General features: G+C 43.3%; 1 protein-coding gene across 3 annotated transcripts in view; it reads left to right on the top strand.

Moving 5' to 3' along the window:
• Positions 1 to 24,019, top strand: part of LOC141797891 (solute carrier family 12 member 9) — a 109,338-nt gene that overhangs the window by 23,881 nt on the left and 61,438 nt on the right. For all 3 annotated transcript variants that reach the window (XM_074679580.1, XM_074679582.1, XM_074679581.1), the window contains exon 7: positions 16,226 to 16,383. In XM_074679580.1, the coding sequence (XP_074535681.1) occupies positions 16,226 to 16,383 (158 nt within the window). The remainder of the gene's footprint in view (positions 1 to 16,225; positions 16,384 to 24,019) is intronic.

Raw genomic sequence — 24,019 nt, 5'->3', positions numbered from 1 at the left:
CAACTCCTGCAGTCACATGCTGAAGTGTCCTTGAGCAAGACACTGAATCCCATGTTGCCCCCACTGTTGGTTGGTGGTGTTTGAATGGGTGTGAATGTGGTCTTCCTCAATGGTCACAGCGTCCCCTGTCTCCTAACTATTCCCTGCACCTCACGTTGGATTTGATATGAACCTCCAGATTCATAAGCCTTTTTACTCTGACTGTTTTTTGGAAAGGAAATCTGTAATATTACAGAACTATGGGTCATAGAAACTTTGAAAGGAAAGTAGTTTTAGAAAAGAAAAAAAATTGATGAGGGAAATTATTGCAGGTGGTTATTTTCCCTCCATGTCAGATTTTTCTCCTGCCATTTCATTGTGTTTTTTTTTCCTTCTCTGAACATTAACATGAGCTTATATTTTACTGAAAGAGATAAAATACTGATGAACTCTTTTTTTTTTATCACATGAAGTTTCTGATTGCTAAACTTTTTGTTAACTTTCCTGATGTTTGTGAAAAGCTTTGTGACACATTTTAATAGTTTCACTTTCCTTCTATGTTATTTGTTTATTAGATTTTGCACTACAAAAGATACATAAGATCAAACAGGAAATATTAAGAAAAAAACCCTGAAAACCATAGTATTGTAATTTTTTAAACACAATTTGATGATTGATGTTATCAAATGCCTTAGACAAATCAAGAAAAATACTTGAGGAATATTTTCAATCATTTAAGGCAGTTTGTATTTTGTAAACAAGCTGTAGTAGTGCTATGTAGGTAGAATGGTGCTTTCTAAATCTATATTGATGTTCAAATAAAATATCATTATTCAGTAGATGACTTCAAATTCTACCATATATCAGCTTTTCAAGAATTTTTGAAAAACATGGTTAAATGGATATAGGATGATAGTTTGTGAAATGACATTGGTCACCAGCCTTAAATAATGGTATAGTTTTTGCTTTTTTAGGGTCTTTTGGAACAGTTGCCAGTGATACTGTTAAAAATATGAGTAAGGGGCTCCAACATGTAGTTCGAAACCTCTGGTTTTACTGTCTTGTTAGCTTTTTGTGCTTTATCTCTTGCTCAATATTTTATCATCGCCTTTATTATTATTATTATTATTTTACTATTTTATAATTCTATTAACACACTTAATATTGTCCATTTATACTTGCTGTCCTGTTTTTCTGCTTTTCCCTTTTCTCCTTTTGTTGCCTTTTCTTTTTCTTACTGTTTGATGTTTTTGGCTTTTACTTTGGTCCTCATGCTCTCATTTTATATCGCATGTCTCTTGTATTGTCTGGGTTTAGTTGTCATATGAAACTGCTGTATTTCTGTCTCATCTGAACTTAGCCTTTTTGTTTCATTTTCTCTCTGCTGAAGCTTGTGTTCCTTTTTTTGTCCTGACAGTTGTCAAAGCACTAAACTTCTGTTTTTAAAAGTGCCTGGTTTACTCATAATTATTATTACTTGTAAAGTTTGAAACGTAGTGCTTCTTTATCTCTAGTGTAAAAACTGGTGTTGTGTAATTATTGAATGAACTCTTTTCAGAAGTGAGCTATGATGGAGTTATGCATCCTGTCCCCTTAGTGTTAGAGCCATCTGTAGATTAAAGCCTCGTGCACACGTAGCTGAGCGGTAAGTGCGCCTCGAAGCATTTTAAAGCCATATTTGTCAGTGTTTTTCAGATGTGAAACCCTTGCTAGCCCATTGGAATAATCCCTGTCATTCAGCTGTGACATCGGAGAACCAAAAACTCTTGGCGTTTACATAAAACCATGAAACCAGAGTTTTTTCTTTAATTTGGCCGGACTTTTCAGAAAACATGGTTTTTAGTGACGTAAAGCTGCAGTTTGGTGTGAATGAAAGGCGTAAATGTATAAAAATATATGCGGTGTCCCAGATACCCGGCTACATGTGGAGGACATGGCCTCTCTTAGTGGAGATGGTTTTCAGCTGAATGACGTGCAGGATGGAGCAAACAAACAGAGCAGAGTCCTCGTAAGGGGCCAACTATTGAGAGAGCTGTTTTCATAAAACGATCCTAAAATGCTCCTGGAATATGAAATTCCTGCTCCACTGTGGGAACCCTGCCACTGTGGGATTGACTTTTCAGATCTACTGACAGCCCTGAGTGGGTTTTTTAAGCCCATTTTCTGCTTCACAGCTATTAGCACCCGCAAAGCAAATGGAGCTCATTTGGATGTGGGATCCGTACCGCCAGCTTCCAGGTCACTGTTAATAGAGCCGCCTCATATTTCGCCTGTTTTGAGATCATCCCTGATGATATGCAACAGTGGCCGCTGATGATGGCGATGGAGGCTCAGGGGATGTGAGATAGAAGCGGGGAATCTATTAACCTCGTGTGACCAGCTAGCCGACCATGACAGATTGCCCTGTCTCTGCTTTATCAAGCCCTGTGTGTGTGTGTGTGTGTGTGTGTGTGTGTGTGTGTGTGTGTGTGTGTGTGTGTGTGTGTGTGTGTGTGTGTGTGTGTGTGTGTGTGTGTGTGTGTGTGTGTGTGGATTAGGGACCAAACTCTACTCTGAAAGAGTCAGCGTGAGTGTGATGACTCACTGGGTTACCTCAGTTTTCTTATTGAACTGGTTTCTACCTGGCTGTTAACGGGCTGCTTCAGTGCGTGGGCTTCTCTGTCTTTGCTTGACTGACTTTTTTGTGTTCATATATGTGTGTGAGTTCACAGTGTGTGCACACACACACACACACACACGTGCGTCCCTCAGCACTGTGCTTCGGTGACCTGTGGGCTAATCCGCCCTGCGCTGCAGCAGCTTTGTATTAATAAGTGACTTGATAATTATATTAATTTGAATCTGCTGGGCCTTCTTTTGTTGTGCTATCTCTGACATGCAGCTTTGTGAATGTGCGTACAATCACCCCCCAAAGTGCCTCTCATCTCTGGTCTGCACACACAAAGTGCTTTAAATCCGCACTCTTTCTCAGAAAAGTCAGACATTTTGTCACAGCACTCGTCTTTTCTCCCTCCATCCTCGAAAACACAAACAGTTTCTGCTGTCTCTGCGTCTCTTGTCTTTTCACCCACGCGCTGTCTATTTTTATTCCACTCTTTCTTTTTCTGTGTTTTGTCTTTTTTCTGCTTTCTCTGGCTATCTTTCTGTCACTCTTTCTGTCTGCATGTTTTCTAACAAAACTCTGAAGCTCTTTTTTAATAACTCTAGGTCCTCCTCATTCAGAAACCACCACTCCCATAAAAGTCCATGTGAAGTTTTTCATTCAACCAGGTGTGAATTGGTGGCAGCTCTGAGAGGAAGCCCTTCAGCAGTAACAGCTCTGCCTGTGTTTCATGAAGGAGATCTGCTTTTCATCCAGTGATTCAATTTTAAAAAGTTATAACAAAGATTGGTAAAAAAAAAAAAAAAGCTGCAGTTCTATTGGCCTGCACAGGAACAATCAAGAAATCAATTTTTTTACGGGTTTGCTCAGATAAGTGAAGAGAGAGGAAGAGGAAAGCTGTTATGTGATGGCTTCTTTTAGATCACACCTGCTGTTCAGACTCAGTGGCAGCTACTGCTCTAGAGATGCAAAGCCTATGTTTGTATTAGTGCTGCACGATTTGGGGAAAAGGTGAGATTGGCGATTAGGGGGAAAATATTGCTATGAATGAACCAGCGAAAGTGAACAGTTAAACTGTTTTATAGATATGTTTTATACATTCAAAAGAAGTAGTAGTATCGGTATCGGTGAGCTCCCAAGAGGGAGTACTTGTACTGGTATAGGTCTGACAAAAAGCGGTATCAAACATCCCTAATTGTATTATCAGGATTTTTTGTTGAACAATTTTTAATCATGTTTTTTTTTTTTCAAAAATTGTTTTGTCTTTCAAGAATCTTTTTTTTACCTCAAATTTAAGCCCTCCATTTAAATCTTTGCTTCCAAGCTGGCCAAGAAAAAAGTTGAGATGTCAGATCCCCTGAATAAAAACGAAAGCCTGACTCACATGTGATGTGCATTTTTAGGGGAAATATGGCTCCTGATATAGCCTGTAGACATCATCGTCATCATTGTTTTACTTTTTCACTTATCCTGTAGTTAAAGAAGAAAACTAAAAATTGCAAAAATCAGAAATCTAGAAGAATTGCATTTCAAATTGAATTGGCACCCCCAAAATAGTAAAGAATCTTACTGAGGGGAAAGCATATCGTCCCAGCCCTAGTGCACACTGTAGTGTATTATTTTTTTTTTTTCATTTCTGGTTATTTCTGAAGTTGTTAAACTTTTTGAGTTTTGCCCATACAAGGGGATTGGTTGTCTTGGCTGAAAGGTGAGCAGCCTGTAGCTGTCTGCACAGAGGCTTGTCGCTCCCCCTTTACCTGATCTTAGGTCAGATAAAGCTATGTTGAGTCCGGCAGCAAGCTTTAAAACTTTGTGACAGAAACAGATGGGTGACACATAAGGATGAGTAACAATATTAGTTTTATTGATAACAATGCTCTTATCAACTCTGCTTACCCATCCTGTTCTTTATTGAGCCCCTTATCAATTCCTCCTGTGAATTTTCTCTGTGCAAAAAGTAGCTTTATAGGTTTTCTGGGTCAGAAACATTTAACTGAGTTTATCAGAACATAAAAATGAAATTGGTCACTGGACCTGGATATCTCTGGACATAAATAAAGAAAATGAGCCAAATTTGCACTTAATGTGCTGTTTTGTTATACGGTATTGACTGAAGTAGGCCATCCAGTGTCTCAAAGACGTTATAGCATTGCTGTGAGTTGTTTGGAACCTTGCTGTAGATATGAAGCCAGCCATGAGCCTGCAGTGACTTTTCTTTAGTTTGTCTGTAAGTATTCAAAATTTGGAGTTTTCAGTATTTTTACAAAGAGTACCTGTGATACATTTCTGTGATGAAAGTTAAAATTCGGTATGACATGAAGTTACACAGATGTATGCTAACTGCTAGCATATCACTGCGATTTCTTATATGCGTCAGCATCAAGCTAGCACTATTTTGTTTATATGGTTTTTGTTAAATAAGGAGATTTATAGCATGTTTAATGTGCTGAATAGGAATCTGGTGTTAAAGATTAATGTTCATTTCTTTGCGAGTTCAGTTCTTCAGTAAAACTTCAAGCTGAAAATCCTGAATCAGAGTTTTCTTGGGAAACTGTTAACATCTGCTAAGCTAAGATAGCTGTGGCAGACTAGTCAACAATAGGTCCTGCAGCTCAGGTGAATGTAGAGAATCAATAAGGCAATCATTAAGCTAATGATGTCAATGGATTGAAACATTTCTTATCGATTCTCAACAGAAACTTTTTTTGGATTCCCATCCCTAGTGACTTCACAGACACTACATCTATAAATCATACAGTCTATATGCCATGTATCTATATGTTGACTCTTCTGGTGCCAGCTGTTTCTCACTCAGTATGTGTTTTTACTTTGCATGGAGACACGATGGCTGAAGGAAAGCAACCTGAAAAAAACAACAACAAAAAAATTAACGCAGATATAAAAATGTCTACTGTTTTGAAGAACCTGAGTGAAAGCTGACTGTCTGTAAAAGCTTTTTTAGTGCCTCTTTATTAAGTGTCTTTCAGCTAAAGGACTGCAAACAGGCTGTGTTCCAGGTGGACGGTGTGTGACCGTTGGAAGAAGTTTTGCTGTGCATTAGTCATAGATTGGTACTCTGGACTCACCCAGCATAGAAGAAATTTGGCAAAAGCTCAAACTACTCCTTTATTTTTGTCAGATAGAGCAGAGGAGGAAGGAAGCAGAGAGAGGTTATGAAAGCATTGAAGCTCCAGTCACACTCCTGGTGTCATTTCCTTATTCTGGAGGTGAAAAGGCAAACCAAAGGCTAACCTTGTATTTCACCACACACACTCTGACATCCTTTTCAGTTTAACATCATTTCTCCTCATCTGTTTTTCCTCCACACTGTATCTATTGTTAGGCAACAAGTCCAGCACCCCCCTCTTCCTGGGCACTATCACCCCACAGCAGCATTCTTGGCTTCCCTCTCTCCTTTCTCCTTCCTCTCCTTGTCCATCATTCATCCATCCATCAGCCCAGCCGTGTTCCCACCTTTTGTTGTTCTCCAGTATCTCTCTGCTGCAGAGATTCTAGTCACTCTAACCCCCTCTTTCTCCTTTTTCACTGCTGCCCTGTTCCCTTTAAAGGACGGGTGCAGGTAACAATGGCGGCAGTGCGGGCCAAGTCTGCGACAACATGTCCTGTGTGGTGACAGGCAGCCTCAGATATCAGGCTGTGTTTAAAATGGCTTGGCAGGCACTTGTCCCTGAAAGATATGAGGCAGTTTATTAGAAATGATGAATCTGCCACCTGTCGGCTGTGGGAAGCACTCAGCCTGTATTCTAATTCAATTTGGGATCAGATTCCACGGAAGTGATAGGTGAAGAGTGGAAGTCTTGGTGTCAAATGCAGGCTCAGTGCTCTCTCCTGTTACTTGCTGTGATCTTCTGTTGAGGGTTTAATTCCTCTGTCTCTTCAGGGAGATGAAACACCGTTCGTGGTTTACTTTACACATTTCAAAGATCAGATAAAAGAGAGTCACAGAAATTCAACCTGTTATGAATATAAAAAGTTCTCACGTTGGTGAAGCTTAATTTTTGGCCTTGGGAAAAATAGTCTTGTTACAAGGTCAGTGTTACCTGGTTGTCATAGAAACGTCATTGGGCTGGATAATGAAGTTTTTTCAGGACTTTTTCTCCATGTTGACCCCAAAACTGCTGTGTAAATTTACTCCTAAAATCCTATTACTGTGGGATAATTCACATTGTTAGCGCTGTTAAATGTAATAAAGTTGCTGCTTTCCCAGTGAGCTGATTCTGTTGGTCTCCAGCATTTGTCATCATCCACGGCATCCTCCCACACTCTCCTCTGAAGCTGCTGCCCCTGCTTCTATTGAACACGTTTAAAAACAAAGTGATACTAGGTCAACAACCAGAGCTTAAATTGCTGCAAAGCTTGTGCCTTATTATATATCATTTACATTATATAATATACATGGACATGTCTGCTGCAAATTATTAGGGATGTATGATATCACTTTTTTTCAGACAGATACGAGTACTGCCTCTTGAGTACACACTGATACCCAGTACAGATACCTCCAGTACTTTGATACATAATAAACAGTGAGGGATCATTCTGACCAAAGGCAGCACAGTTACTCTGACATTAAGTCCAAAATAAAACACAAACAACTCTCTGTGTTTATGATTTCATTTTCATTTCATTTTCCAAACCACTGATCCTGTTCAGGGTTGCGGATGGCTGAAGCCTTTCCCAGCTGTCTTTGGGCAAGAGGCGGGTACACCCTGGACTGGTCACCAGCCAATCACAGGGCTGACACAGACAGACAACTTTTTAAGCACACACTCAAGGACTACTTACAGTTACCAATTAACCTGATGAGCATGTTTTTGGACTGTGGGAGGAAGCCGGAGGACCCAGAGAGAACCCATGCATGCACGGGGAGAACATGCAAACTCCACACAGAATGGCCCACTGGCCAAGCTGGGAATCAAACTGGTGACCTGAGCTGTAGTGCTAACTGATGTCCCACCATGCAGCCTGAGTTTATTATATGTTTTTAATAAATCAACAAAAGTGCTAAATAAAACTGACAACTGTCAGGTTTTTAGTAATTTTCTAAAATAAACACAAGTGCAAAATAAAACGGTGTAACTGCCAACTCACCCTGGTTCATTCATATTGTCTAAACAGGACCTGATGCCGGTTGCTGTAGGGTCAAACCATAGCAATACTGTGCCAACTACTGGTGAGGAGGACTTACTCGATGTAAGATTTTTTTGCCTTGAGTATCAGCTGCTGGTATTGGAAGTCTTCATGAGTACTGATACCTTGAAAAAAGGCTGGTATCGGCCTGATACCCAATACCGATACCATAAGATTGCTGCTAACACGTGTTGTGTGCTTCTCAATGAAAAATCTACTGATCATGTAGAGACAGTGAGGTCAGCCTGTGGTTTTCCACCAATTCCTATTAGGATAATGGCTGGCATACACCACATGCGTCACCAGTCTGTCTCCAGGCCATCATGGTACCAGATCAGTTAGGTTTCCTTTCAAGCCAATGTGTCAACTTACACTGGATTGGCTCTGTTGCGCTTTGGCTGCAAGGCTAGCCTGGCAGGTAATACGCAGCTATCCTATTTTGCCAGACACCAAAGCAGTGACACTTTAAATTAGAGAAGGGAAGATCGAGCTGGATAGGAAGTTGTGCACAAGAACTGCCAGTGACTTTCAAAATAAAACAAAACGTGTCCAAACTAGCCGATGTTCATCTTGACTACAACAACAACAAACAGACATAATGTGCGGAGCCAGACCAGGAGCCAACACTTTTGAGATTTCACAGCCCAACATGAATGAAGAGAGACTGATCGATGGAGAGAGAGGAGCAGGAACTCCTCAGTCTGTGGCTCCAGCTGTCTGTCAGTCACACTGCTTGATGAACTGAACACACAGCTGGTGTGAGTTGACAAACACAGTCGACAGACTGCAGCATATCTGGTGTATTTGAGGCATCAGTCATTTTCAGTGGGTCAAAAATGCATGAAACATGCAGGTTGTTACAAAATATTTTTGTCATGTTTCCCATGATGCATTGGCTTGCCAGTGCCCATTTATTCTTGCCTCTAGAGTAGGTGGTGGTATTTCACCAGTCACAGGCTGTGGTCCATGTTTTAAAGGTCACATATTTTGCAAAAATCACTTTATTAAGTCTTTTAGTGAAATTTGTGGGTCTTTGTCTTTCCTCCCAGCCCACAAAATGTGATATTTGATGATAAAATCTGTACTTAGTAGGTCTTGTGAATGTGAAATCCTGACCTAAAACGAGCTGTTTGGATTTTGGGGATTTGCCAACGTCAGCAATTCCCTTTTTTGACCAATCAGGAGCGAGTCTGACCTGATTGGTCCACCGGAGCAGATACCCCCGAACCCCCTCCCCGCCCACTCCCCTCCTTGCTGCTGTAGAGAAATCTGTAAACAGCTACATAGGTCCATCATGCACAAACTTCCAATCTCAGAAGAAGACTAAGTGTCTAGAGTTCATTTATCAGGAAATGTTCCAGCTACACTCAGTAAAACTGTGCATGTGTGTGCTAGTCACTTCACGGCCGACTGCTTTTCCAACTTTGGACAGTCCAACAGAGGGCTAGCCAATAGACTGGTCCTGAATCCAGGCGCATTACCAACCATCCTCCAACAAACCCGGGACCCTGGAAATGTGAGTATTTTAAATGCTGTGTGCTGTGGAGCAGATGGAAGAGCTTTTCCTCAGTGTACCCCCTGTCTCTGTGTTAGCTTCAGGATGCTAACTGTAGCTGCGGTTAGCCTGTTGTTTTAGCCTGTAATGTTACGGTAAACGAGCTTCTCTGTTTTCTTAACATTGTGCACTCGGAGCTCGTGGCGCCACTCTCAGTGACGTGGAAGAGCAGGGCGGTATCAGCTGTGGCTCATTTACATATGAAGGCCACGCCCACTAAATCAGAGCGTTCTGAACAGAGGGGCTGTGAGAGCCTGGAAACAATGCTGCTGTGCTTGATTTATTGGCTTTTTGGACCAAAAACATGTTACTACCATTTCATGAAGACATCAATGATCCAGATTAAACTGCAGAAAAGGAGCAGGATATGGGACCTTTAAATATAGTTACATTTGGAGGGACGTGCATCCACCTGTGTGCGTAGGTGTGCGGGCTACACAGACCTGCAGCATAGACTACTTTACAGATCAGACCAGGCTTAGTGCTGGCTGTCACATGACATCACCACCACATTCAGGAATGAGAGGTTTTATTTTCAGGAGTCAAAACAGCTGAGAACCGCTCTTTTGACAACCTTGCCAAGCTGCGGTCATTCACTCAGGGGTGTAATATTCTAAGAAGATCATGATGGGTTTGGGTGAAGAAACGTATCATGAAGGTTACCTTTGCTGATATTAAACTCAAAATGTGCTTCAGGTAAGCAGCTAATGTTTCACAATACCATATGTTCAACTTTAAAGTGCAAAAATGAAAAAACTCCACATGGTCAACCTGTCAGACTACTGTTGGTTATGTTTCTGTAAAACAGCTCAGTCTGAAAATCACACCCGTTTATAGACGAGTATGTAATCCTCAGGCTCAGCCCAGTGTAAGCTCCAGTTCTGTTTGACCCTCCCAGGCCCCGTTTGCACGACAACTTTTCATCTGAAAACGTTAAAACGCAGTGGAAAAAAATCTGCGTTAACACGGAAATGCAGAGGAACTGAAAACGCTTTAGTAAGCATGCCAGGCCTGTAGATGGTGCTATAACTGTCTTGTTCAGAAGCAGCTTTTGATAGATCTCCTCTGAAGTAGAGTTGGGCCGATCATCTGGTGTGTTGGTGAATGCTAAGAGCAGAAGTGGAGCAACAGATGCTCATTTAGTTAAAGACAGTCACAGATTCAGCAGATTGAGCAGCACAAGCTCAACATGATAGTTCACGACAATTGTAACAACGGTACTGTTGTCCTGTTGTATGCGCTTGCGCGAAGCGGAGCGTGACATCAGTGTTAAAACGCCAGCCTACTGTTGACACGGCAATGGTGTCGAAAAAAAGTTTTATTATAAGATGGCTGAAATGCCGTTTCCGTGTAAACGTGAGGCAGAAAAGCAACAAAACTTTTGCATTTCACCCTAAAACTGTTGTCGTGTCAACGGCCCCTGAATGTTTTCAAACCTCACCAGTTACTCTCAGACTGAAGGCGTCTCAGGAGTGAAACAACAAGGTGATGGAAATGTGAAGGTGATGCAAAGACTGAGTGAACAGAGACCCTAAAACTGGAAACAGTGCAGTGCAGAGCTGCTGTAAAACTAGACAAAGGCAACCAGAGAAACAGGGTAAAGATTTAACATGTAAACAGAGAAGAGAGCATGGGACATGGAGAGACATGAAATGACCATGTGCAGAAACACGGAGGAGAGAAGAGACGGAGGCAGAGTAAGGGCTGAGTACACTGCTGGTGGTTTTTGTGTGTGTGTCTGTGTTTCTCTGTGTGCTTGTGGGTGTGTGAGCGCGCGTGTGTGTGATTGTGTCTGTGTGTGCCTTGTTAGTTATTGATCCCATTTAATAATCTTTAACCACAGTCTACTCCCATGAGAGCACTTAACTCTCCTCTCCTCTCCTCTCCTCTCCTCTCCTCTCCTCTCCTCTCCTCTCCTCTCCTCTCCTCTCCTCTCCTCTCCTCTCCTCTTCTCTCCTCTCCTCTCCCAGCCCCTCATGCCTCTCTTTTACTTTTAGTTTGTCTTCTTTTCCTCAGCTGTGCCTTCATATGTCTGTATCCCTTCTTCTCTCCTCATGCTCTCTGGGTACTCCTTTAACTATGGGGTCAAGGTGGAGTGAGGCTAAAGACCAGCACAGATCCCAGCAGTAATGAGCACGGTTCTGTGTCTGTGTATTTGTTGCTATGGAGTCTCCTCAGTCTCTTCTAAGAGGCCTGAACTCATTCTAAGCACACGGGGGCAGACCCAGACTCTGTTAAGTTAACTCAGGTCTTTGGTGGATTAAGATCCACATGTCCATGTTGTTACTGTTCAGACTTTTAAAGTGCACCCAGAGGACTTGGGCTTTGCTTGCAGAGAGAGTTCATCTTTGTTTTCCTCCAGACCATCCTGGTGTAAAACCAGGCCATTGAGCTAAAACCTTTTGTGTCCTTCGGCTGAGGAGTTGCCTTTATAGACTCATATCATAACTGGACTGTTGGCCAGGCTGAAGTGGTCCTCATAGAAAGCAGATCCTCCCATACAATATTTAAGTCCCTGTTTAACACTTTTAATGACCAGACAATTATTTCATCTCACAAATCTCTTTTTAAACTTCAAAAAAGTGACATGAAGAGGACCTCCTCTGATTTTAACCACTACAGTGCAGTCAGTCTTTGCCTTTTTAGACCTAAGAAGGTCACCATTTTTTGCCCGTCAAGTGCATTCTGAGACGGTGGCATAAAAAGGTGCGTTACATACAGTCAGTGTTGACAGCTTAGCAACTTAAATGTTTTGTGTAATGACTTTTCAGACCCCTCAGACTACTTTTTTTTTTTTTCTCAAAAAAGGCAGTAACCAGTGTTAAACAGTAACAAAACAACCAAAAACACAAACACTGATCCAGTTTCATGTCTCACGAGAGCAAAGCTGGAGACACATATTTCAGTACAAAACTCCACCTGAGTCCAAAACGATAAAAAACTGAACCAACCTCAGCCTGAACTGACAATCCTTTTATTACAACCCCCCCTTTAACACAGGTTACACATGAGGAACTTGAAAATGACTGGAAAAAGTCATAATTCCATTTATCTGTGTGCAAGTTGGATAGAAAAGATCATAAAGTATGGCTAGCTGCTTCTTATTTGCCTATTGTTGTACTTCACTCAGTACACTATCAGTATCTCCAGTAAACTCCCAGTTTACTGTGTTGGGGTCAACACATCTGGTGTTAAAGGGTTAAATATCGTGCAGGAGCAGCTCTGCAATGATGTTATGATCGTGTTGTAAGGGATTTAGATCCAGAAATGGGCATTTTTCTGTACACCCTCCCATTCCTGTTAGCAGTTGCAGAGAAATGAGGCCACAGGAGGAAAGTGCAGGAAAATTAAAAGCTGTCATGTAACGCTGATGTAGAGACTCATTAGAGCGTCTCACCTTTGCATTGGAACTCGCAGTATTGACTTACAGGCTCATCAAGTCCATATTGCAGAGGCCCAAATGGTCACATAATGATCCAATGAGCATAACAGTGATGTCAGCCATAAGCCGCAGCCATCTCAGTAACTAGCTGTGATCCCACTCCAGCATTTATTGGACAATCTGGAGCCTTTTTCTTCAGGATCATTAAACAAGATGATCCTGGGTCGTTATGTTGGTCATGATGAGAAGTGACCTCGCCCACTGTGGGCTCAGATGACCAGGATCACAGCAGCGCTGTTTGTGATGGGCACTTTCACACCAGTGCTGTAATACACACAAACACGAGCACACACTTCTTTCAGCACTCCTTCTTTCATCCCGTTGGAAAGCCTGCATAATTAATCCATAATGTTTGATACCAGGAGCACAAACACATGAAATGATGGATTAAAAGATGAATACGCATGAATACACAAATGAGGGCATGAATGAAAAGTGATAAACGAATGAGCTGTAGGATGGAGCGGGGCCGGGAGGAGCGAGAACAATCGGCCCAATGATCTCTGCGGGCTCCTTTTAGTCCTCGAGCTTTGTTTCCTCCTCTTCTCTCAACCAGCTCCTTTAATCTGTCACTCTGCACCCTCCTGCTTTTGTTCTGCTCTTTATTTGGGTGGCAGAGCTCATTTCAGCCGGATGATCTGATCAATAATTACTATCTGTGCCACACACACACACACACACACACACACACACACACACACACACACACATACATACAGACACACACACACACACACACACACACACACACACACACACACACAAAGAGTCATACATAGGCAGCACTCCCTTGGTAATGAACACACAGTCTTGAAAGAAAGACCAAATTATAATAGACAGGGTACGTATTAATTCTATTAACACTCAATACAGGAACGCGCACACACACACACACACACACACACACACACACACACACACACACACACACACACACACACACATACACACACACACACACACACACACACACACACACACACACACACACACACATACACACACACATACACACACACACACACACACACACACACACACACACACACACACACACACACACACACACACACACACACACAATGGCTTAGTGTTTTGAGAGCCGCTCTGGAAATGTCAAGCTTTTTTCCAGATTTATTTTGCTCCTGCAGCCTGTCAGAGAAACTAATAATCGGCCTGTAAGTTCTGACCTGCATCATCACTCACCTCTCTTTTACATGCATGCACACACACTTTAATTGCTGGTAATGCTGCACACCTTCTTTTTATTTTCATAATTTCACTTCAGCTTTATGACGCACGCTCCAAGTCCTCACTCTGAGGAGCGAGTGTGTGGCTCCAATCAGACCACTGGACAGCTCCTTTTTTTTGGTGTTATGAATATGTCAGAGAGTCTGATTAAAGCAATGGTTCATAAACTTTCACAACAGTGCCCAGTGCCACACACCCACACCCACACACACACATACACAGAGCAAATAAACAAAGTAGTTGGCATTTCCTAATTTCGAGGGTGATGTTAACTTCTCTGCAAGACCTTTATTCAGTTGATTTGTGGTAATGCAAAAGCCTCTGTGTGGGTGGGTGGGTGCGTGTATGTGTGTGTGGGGTGTGCCTGCCTCTTGGGCACCATGTGAAATAATAGTGTGCTCAGATGGAGTGAACAATACTTAACAGAGCCATGATAATAAGTATTAAAATCACTGGACCTGAAAGAAAACGTGATGAGACTCTTAATTAATGTGTGTGTGTGGGGTGGGGTGGGGTGGGGAGTGGTAGGAGTAAAAAATGAGGGAGGGGTTATTGAGACAGAGACCGAGCAAACAGAAAGAAAGCCCCTGAGTGGGTTTTAAAAACACCATGATGGAGGTGATGAGGAAGAGGAATAGATGTATTGGATGAGTGTGTGTGTGTGTGTGTGCGTGCGTGCCCGTGCGTGTGCGTGTGCAGTGAAACACCAGAAGGATGAATGAGGAGAAGGAGAAGGAACACTTGCTCTCTAATTCTCCTCTCTCCTGCTGTGTAGTATTGGAAGGAGGTGGGGGGGCAGGTCGCAATCACACACCCCCTGCAGTGGGTTTCGTATTCTCTGATCTCTTTTTCTCCTGCACACACACACGCACACATACACAGTGGCTGGAGTGAAACTGGAATGTGACCATCTCATCATTAGGCACCCTGGCAGAGTAATCATCACTTCTCCTTCAGTTTGCCCCCTCCCCCCTCCGCTCCTGGATTCATGAGATTGAAATGATTCACGACCTTCTGACCACGTAACCATGAAGCGCTGACATGAATGTAATCAGATCCAGAGTTCACCTGTTGATGGCGGGCGTGAGCGATGGCAGCTTTCTTCATGTTGGACTCATTCTACATGTTGTCAGTATTTACAGCGGCTCTCGTGCCCTTTGGTCATCTGTGAGCTGGATGACGTCAGCAGGTATCACCATGGGCTGAGTTACACAGGTTGAATTTTACCAGTCCAAAACATGCTCACCAGGTTAATTGGTCCCCCCAAAATGTCTGTAGGTGTGAGTGTGTGTGTGAATGGTTGTCTGTCTCTGTGTCAGCCCTGTGATTGGCTTGCGACCAGTCCGGGGTTCGCCCCTCACCTAATGACAGCTGAGATAGGCTCCAGCCACCCACGACCCTGAACAGGATAAGTGGTTCAGAAAATGAATGAATGAATGTATAAAATGTCAGACTATCCGATTATGACGTTAGCGTTTAGTAAAGGATCTCCACCATCACTACCAAATTAATCAGAGAAATCGTTTTCAGCAGAGAAAACACAGATCTCTCTTCTCTCTACTAAACTTCACCAGCTGGCATGGTGTTGTCATGGAGACTCAGATGTGCTGTAAATCAATCCAGTCCTGCTCAACCTGATCAGGAAGCTACCAAGTATAAGTGCTGAAACATTTTGAAATAACCGAGATTGGTGCTGATAATCTTGTTTCTAAATGTGGATTGGGATCATGTAGACATCTAGAAAAGAAGACTCTTTTAAGATCACTGAGAAACTCCTCACAGGGACTTTAAGCTGTGAATGATTAGCAGTGACTTATCAAGGAGTATTTTCACTACAAATTCAAAACAATCTTTCTCACTGATCACCTGACTGTATTCAGCATTTGATTTTGATTTGCAAATCGCCTTCACAGTGATTAATGACTTTGTAGAGTACAGATGATATGACACGATATGTTATGACACGAGGAGCTAAGTTGGCGTGAAGAAACAGACACCTTCACTCTAACTTTTGGTTAAAGAGCAGTCCTGCCTGGATCTATGGATGAGGGTATGTCTATTGAGTCCTTTAGGTGGCTGACTTTGGTCTTGGGTCAGACATTCATGATTCTCACTAATGTAATGAATCCTGAGTATTTTGAATGAAACAAATATATCTAAAGATACCACAGAGAAAAATGAAAAGTGGTTCGTTTTCTGGTTTCAGCCAGAACTGAACTGAACTGAACTATTTATTTCTTTGCAGCATCCTGCTTCAGAGGGATTACAGTTTCCTGAGAGATATCAACATCTGGAACCCCTTCGTCACCATCGGGGTCTATTCCTCCACCCTCTCTGCTGCCATGAGCAACCTCATCGGAGGCTCACGCATCCTCTACGCCTTGGCCAAAGACGACCTCTTTGGTAAGTAGAAGGAGCAAATCCTGCTGGAAAAGATTTCCTCCCATGAGGTCCTCAGGATCAACCCTGCTTTGTTTACTTTCCTAAAACCAAAGTATATTTAGACAACGAGCGTGGGATTTGATGGAGAAGATGAAGAAGATTTAGCTTTGGTCACAGATCAAGTCATCAGACTGGTTTTTATCTGCTGCTGTTCAGACTTCTCCTCAGTCTGTGGCTGAAACACAGAGACGTCTGAACACTTCTGTCTTTAATCCTTATATTAAAACAGTTTTACTTCAACAGTATTAACTCCCCTGATATTTCTCTGTCCTGCTTCTCTGTGTGACTCTGCGCCGCCTGCAGCTTTGTCATCGCTAATGTGGGTGAGCAGATTGCCTATTCCATCCTGTGCTCTTTTGTTAAGCCCATTGCAAATTGATATGTCCTGCCCTTGCCTGTGTGTGTGTGTGTGTGTGTGTGTGTGTGTGTGTGTGTGTGTGTGTGTGTGTGTGTGTGTGTGTGTGTGTGTGTGTGTGTGTCAGGGGAGGTAAATGACTGTATTAGTAGCAGTTCCTGTGTGGAGTGATCAGATGGAGCAGAGGCAGCTGATTCTTGTTCAGCACACACAAAGAGTTAAAGTAGATTAATGTGTTTAATTAACACTCTGACTGTGGAACATACATGTCTAATGTTCCTGCAGAGCGGTAGAATGGTTTCTATGACCACGCCGTGCATGCATGAGTGTGTGTGTGTGTGTGGTGAGTGATTCTGTAATTAGGGGAACATTTCAGGTTTACAAAAAGTGAAAACAATCTTTGCTTTTTCTGCTTCATATTCTTTTTGTTTGCAAAGTTGATACCTGGAATGATCTAAATTCATGCTTAAGCTCTAATGAATTCTTCAATATTGAAGTGATAAAAAAGGTGCATTATTTTGTCAACTGTGTTATGGACAAAAGTTGTGACTAGTTTTTCAACATAAATCCATCTTATCCTGAATTTAGAGTTATTCAACATTTCTCTGTCAGACTACGCCCCCTAGAAAGGTCCCTCATCATTTATATCACAGTTCAGAGAAAATGTAAAAGGATTCTGGCTCAAAAATCCCAGTAACCAGCTGACAGGACAAGAAGAGAGAAACCTGTCTCTCCAACTCTACATTTAGTGATGCTAACACAGTCCACATTTCCTCCTTTTTTTGTCCCTTGAACATGGCACCACCTGACCTCCATCAGCTCATATTTCTGCTCCTTTTCTTCACAGTTTGCTCTTTATAGCATCTATAGTAAGAAGAGCAGAACATGTTGGTAACACAGCTGATGAACAGTTAATGCGCCCCATGTACAGACAATCATTCTGATGAAATATTGATGAGGAGGAGCTGAAACATGACACACTTTCTTCAAGGTTCACACCAAAAAGGATGGGACCTCAGCTGATTGGGGTCATGTGACTTTGGAGCAAACCATTGCTGATTTATAGGGTTTTTTTAATGGGTAACACAGCTGATACAGATTTCTCAGACACACACAAAGTGAATAATTTTATCTAAATTAATGATTTAAATAGCTTTTAAAACACCTCTGTCATGTTTTAATGATTATTTTTAACAAAAAATGCTGAAAATAACAAACACAAACATGTTTTCTAGTGTGAATTTTGAAGAGTAAACTTGACATTTGAGAAATCAGACAGCACGAAAACTTCAGATTCCAGCACATGATTAGCATTTTCTGCTAAAGAAATGATGAATCTGTTAACTTCCTGTATTAGATGAAGTGAAATATCAGCCAATGACCCACTGTAAAATTGATCATTTCCTGAAATTAATGTTTAGTAAAATTGATAAGTATAACCCATGGACTTGAAATGTTCCCCTCATTACAGAAGCAGTCTGGTGGTGTTGTCGTTCATGCACTCTGCTCACAGTCTAACTTTTCCTCTGGTCTGTGCAAACAGGGTGATGGTTTTCAACACACACACATTTACACACATCTTCTATTTCCTTCTTCTCTTAAACTCACGAATCTCTGACTCCTTCTCCTCTGTCCTGCTTCCCCTATCTTCTCTATCACTCAGCCCCCCCTCCTCGGTGTCATTGATTTAACTTTAAATTCACACTGATTACATTTCAGTCCTTCATCAGCTGTGAAATTTAGTCTTAAACTTAGATTCTCCTCACCCCCTCCCTCTTTTCTCCCCTTGTCTCCCCTTTCACTCTTTTTATGTCCCAGTGGTTTGGTCCGTCGATGTGAGCTCCACATTACAGAGCTGCCACTGCATTCAGCTGAAATGTCACCATGAAATGTCATTTGAAAGGAAAATGAGAGGCTGTATGTAAACTGTCTCACAGTAAACCACGCAGCCATGTGTGTTTATACACACACATGTATAGATATATAGATACAAGTTAAGCTTCAGTGTCAGCTGTGTTCATCTCTCCCACCCACACATTTCCCCTCCCCTGCTTCCAGAGTCAACGTGCTCTTAATTACATGAAGTTGGTTAAATGTCACTGACATGAGGGAATGAAACCCTGCTCTCAGTCTGATTGGGTCTGTAAATGCTAACATTACCACACTCTGATAGGCCACTCTGCTTTACAGAAAACAACATGAAGAGCAGCACAATGAGGAAGAAACAAAACGTGACTTTTGGTCAGTCTTCATGTGCTGTCGCCTCAGTCAGCTGTCTCACTTCACCTCCAACTGCTGAGCAGCTTCAGGCAGTGCTGCGGTCTGTGGTTCATGTTAAACTGTTAACGGGTGTTGTGTCAGGTGGAGTCACAACGTTTTGTAGCCGTGTTAGCATACATCCCAGACTCAGACTGTCATGTTTCAGTAATGCAATGGAGTTTTGTTTTAGGTGCTTAAAATTGATCTCTGTGAGGCAGTTTGCAGGGTAGAGAAAGATACCCATAGACGGGCTGTACTGTTAGACATACCAGGCATCTGCATGGAGCCCCGGGCCCCTTACAAGGCCTTCTGGGGCCACCAAAATGTCCTTTTAATAGTTTTCCCCATATTTATTGTTTTTATAAAAATCTCTTGACAATAGCAGCATAGGGATGTCTGATGTGATCCATCACTCATGTTCTGCAGGGCTCCAGACTGGCCCTTAACGGCCACATTGGACCCCTAAAACTTGAGACAGTGAGAGTAAATTTTTCATGGACTCGTGCGTGTATGACCAGTCAATTCGCTGATTTTTATTATCATTAAATATTATACAGCTTAGGTATTGGTGATAACACAGAAATGAGCTGGTTTGCAAACCGACATCAACTCCAAAAGGAGAAGAAGAAGAAAGGAGACTGGCCTTGTGGGTCTTGAGGCCAGTCTTGGTTTTGAGACCATTCATACGTGGTCATGGTCTTGTTACAGCTTCAACAATCTTTAGTCTTGGTCTTATCTTGGTCTCAAAGGGATTTTTTACCGACATATCCGGGCATGCTGCTTGTTACATGAATCACAGCATTCAATAAGGAAACATGATTATTTTCAGGTGTCCCTCAGGTGTATCCTCTGACACGTCTGCAGCTATTCTGTGGCACTAACGTTGGAGCTCTGTCTGTTTGTGAATATTGCCTGTGGGGAGGGAGACAGGTCCCGGATGGGTGAGCCACATCAGCTCGTTTATCATTTATCATATCATTTGCTTTTCGAGATTTAAGGGACAAGGCAGCAGGGAAGGTAGCCTGCCAACCACACAAGCCTACAGGATGCCTCCCTTTTCCTCGGATGAATGTGACTACCACAGGCTTCTCCAGAAGACAGCAGTCCTGGAGACAAAAATCCTCTGGCTGGAAATGTATGTGGAGGTAAATGGACGATGTGGAAATGACACCACTCTTCTGATGACCCAAGGCAGTGGACAAGAGCAGGTCAACAGACAGCTGATAAGCTACAGCACCAAGATAGAGGACACCTGTTTAAAAGGGAATAAATCAGAATAAATCCTCCTTGGAATCTACTTGGAGCAAAACCAAAGAGAGATCTGGGAAGAAGGCTAACAGGCAGAATCCAGAACCCAGAGATTGGTGATGAGACTATTTGGCCTGCACTACCATCCCACAGGAGTGTTGCTTCAACTCCAGTACCAAGGAGAAAACAGTCATGGACAGTGGCTAAAAAGAATAATAAGAGCAAACCAAACCAAGTCACTGGGATCCAGCTAAGGAACAGGTTTGCTCCACTTCTACAAGACCAGGACTGCCCCAAAGAATGCACACCTTCTGACACCAGAGAAAGCTATGAAGTAAAATCACACAGTAAAAAGCTAGCTAGCTAACTGAAAGGGCTAACCACTGAGCCTCAAACCCTGATAGTGGGTGACGGAGCTGTGAATGAGATGAAACGCTTTTGCAGCCTGAAAAACACCAAAGTACTGTGTTTTACCAATGACATGGTGTCTGATATCTCCACTAAAATTCTGGAGATCGCTGCTGAGCATCCATCAGTGAAATCTCTCAACATACACACAGGAGCCCGTGATGTTGCAAAGCAGCAATCAGAGGTACTGAAACGGGACTTTACTGATCTGCTCAACAAAGTTCAATCCCTTCAAACTGAGGTGTATGTGAGTGGACCCCTGCCAACAGTACGACGAGGAGATGAGAGATTCAGCAGGCTGATGATGCTGAACAGATGGCTGAAAGATACATGTGCTAATTGATCAGTGAACTTCATTGACAATTTCTACATTTTTTGGGAACGCAGACACCTCTTTAAGGCGTTTGGGTTCCACCTTAACAAATCAGGAGTACAACTGCTCAGCTCCAACATTTTTTATTTTCTGCGTCAGACACCGGCAGCCCCTGCCAAGGACAAGAAGCAAGACAATCCAAAACAACAGATAAGACGGCGCTCTGGAGGACTGCTGACACAGTTCTACACGGCCATCATCGAGTCCATCCTCACACACTCCATCATTACCTGGTTCCCCGCTGCAGCTGCAAAAGATCTCATCAAGCTGCAGCGGGTGATACGCTCTGCAGAGAGGGTGATTGGCCGTCCCCTGCCCTCCCTCAAGTCCCTGCACGACTCTAGGGCGCTGAGGAGGGCACAAAAGATCATGGCCGACCCCTCCCACCCTGGCCACGGCCTCCTCAAACTGCTCCCCTCTGGGAGAAGAATGCGGCATCTGGCGGCCAAGACAGAGCGCCACAAAAACAGTTTTTTTCTCTCAGCCGCCAGGCTGCTCAATGACTCTGGTTTCCCTTTTCCCCCTGACCCTTAGGGACATCAGCAATATGTTGCACTACTGCACTTTAGTTCATACCATTTATTTATTGTTATTTCTGCACTGTGTTTTTCGTTTTTGTATATGTTTGTTGGTTAGTGTGAAAAAAATTTGAATGCACACTGTACGTTGCCAAAGCAAATTCCTATGTGTTATACACAATGGTAAATAAATGAATCTGAATCTGAATCTGAAGACAGAGGCTTCAGCTTCACCGTCATCATCCTCTTTTCAACAAGTGGAATCTCCTTCATCCCCCACAGCTCAGCAGCAGGAGTTTTCCCTGCCCCGAACAGGAGGCTTTCAATCTCCACCTCAACAGTCCCCACCTAGCCTCCAACTGTCTCCATCCAGTCCAGACTCCCCGCTCTTGGATTTCACTGATAGGATGAAAAACCTTGTCAATATTGGAATTCAGCTGACACCACGTCCAACCCCCACACTCTCTCCCTTCAGCCTTCCCGATCTTTCAGCCCCCCCAATTCCACCACGCCTGAAACCTCCATCTACCAAAAGTCACAAGGCTCCCCCACCCCCCCTGAATCACTACGTCTGTGAGTCTGACTGATATGTGCCGGGTCCGGGCTGTAACACTGATATCAGTAATGTTTTTACCCAGAAAAGTCAGGGCCCTTTGGAATTAAAGGAGTCTTTCAAATCCCTGTGATAAATAGAAGAAAACAGAGGACTCTGATGGAAAAAAGAAGAAACATGTGTAGACACGTAAATGTATCAAATTTGGTATCTATTTCCTGTGAGTCGCAGCTTGTCACAAAAACATGTGATGAGGTCCCAAAGGCTCTAAAAATGGCTTTATTAAACATCAGGTCTTTAGCAGGCAAACCATGTTTAATTAATGATTTTATCACTGAGCACAAACTTGATTTTATTTTTTTAACTGAAACTTGGTTGAGTGAAAATAACAGTGCAGCTGTTTTTATTGAGTTAACCCCTCCAAACGTCAGTTTTATCAGTGAAGCCAGGGCTCACAGGAGAGGAGGAGTTGCAGTTTTATTTAACGACTCCCTTAAATGCAAACAGGTAACTTTTGGAGGTTTTGAGTCTTTTGAATATGTTGCTCTTCAGCTGAAGTCCACCTCCCGAGCCATGAGCTGGTTTGTCCTTGTAGTGATAGACCTGTACTGCCTGCCTGATGGTAATAGATTAAACATGTGGTGAGAGGGGTCCTGGTTTATTTTTCCCGCCTTTCAGAGGCAGTTCTTCCAGCGTGAGGAGGGGGCAGTCTGTGATGTTTTTGGCCGTGTTGATGATCCTTTGCAGTGACGTCCTCTGAGCCACTGTGCAGCTGGTGGTCCACACACACAGACAGTTCACCAGGATGCTCTCAATGATGCACCTGTAGAAAGACACGAGCAGTCTCTGGGGGATGTTGTTCTTCCTGAGCACCCTCAGGAAGTGCAGTCTCTGCTGGGCCTTCTTCAGTAGCTCAGAGGTGTTCACAGTCCAGATCAGGTCTTTCTCTAAGTGGACTCCCAGAAAGCTGAAGTCCTCTACCCTCTCCACACATTCCCCGTTGATGTGTAGGGGTGGAATGTCTGTTTTAGTAGATGATCAGCTCCTTGGTCTTAGCTGTGTTGAGGAGCAGGTTGTTATCTCTGCACCACCCAGTCAGCTGCTCCACCTCAGCCCTGTATGCAGACTCATCCCCCCCCCCCAGAGATGAGCCCCACTACTGTGGTGTCGTTGGCAAACTTGATGATGGTGTTACTGGGGTGTGCAGAGGTACAGTCAGATATGTGGAGAGTGTAGAGCAGAGGGCTCAGCACGCAGCCCTGGGGGGAGCCGATGCTGTGGTTAAGGAACCCGGCTGTGTGGTCTCCCACCCTCACCCTCTGCCTGTGGCCTGACAGGAAGCTGCAGATCCACATACAGATGGAGTGTGGAAGCCCAAGGTCGCCCAGTTTACCCACCAGTTTGAGAGGAAGGATGGTGTTAAACACGGAGCTGTAGTCCACAAAGAGCATCTGTGTGTAGGTCCCCTGCTGCTCCAGGTGGGACAGTGACATGTGGAGCGCTGTGGCTACAGCATCCTCTGTTGATCTGTTTGACCTATAGGCAAACAAGACTCTTGGGGAGGAGTGAGGTGATGTGACCCTGTACCAGTTTCTCAAGGCACTTCATCACCACTGGAGTGAGAGCTACAGGCCGGTAGTCATTGATGCTGGAGAAGTTGCTTCTTGGGCAGGGGGACGATGGTGGAAGACTTCAGGCACGGTGGAACCATGGATTGGGACAGGGAACAGTTGAAGATTCTGGTGAACACTCCAGCCAGCTGGTCAGCGCAGTCCTTCAGCACCTGTCCAGGGGTCCAGCCACCTTCCATGGCTTGACCGCCCACAGCGTGCTCCTCAGGTCGTGCTCCTCCAGTGTGAGGCTGGAGCTGCTCTGGACCACAG

This window comes from Halichoeres trimaculatus, unplaced genomic scaffold (genome assembly GCF_033239565.1).
Source record: "Halichoeres trimaculatus isolate MK-OKI-2021-1 unplaced genomic scaffold, fHalTri1.1 fHalTri1_scaffold_9, whole genome shotgun sequence".
Lineage (NCBI taxonomy): Eukaryota > Metazoa > Chordata > Actinopteri > Labriformes > Labridae > Halichoeres > Halichoeres trimaculatus.
Note: the sequence above shows the minus strand (reverse complement) of the source record. Positions and strands in the feature narration are given on the sequence as shown.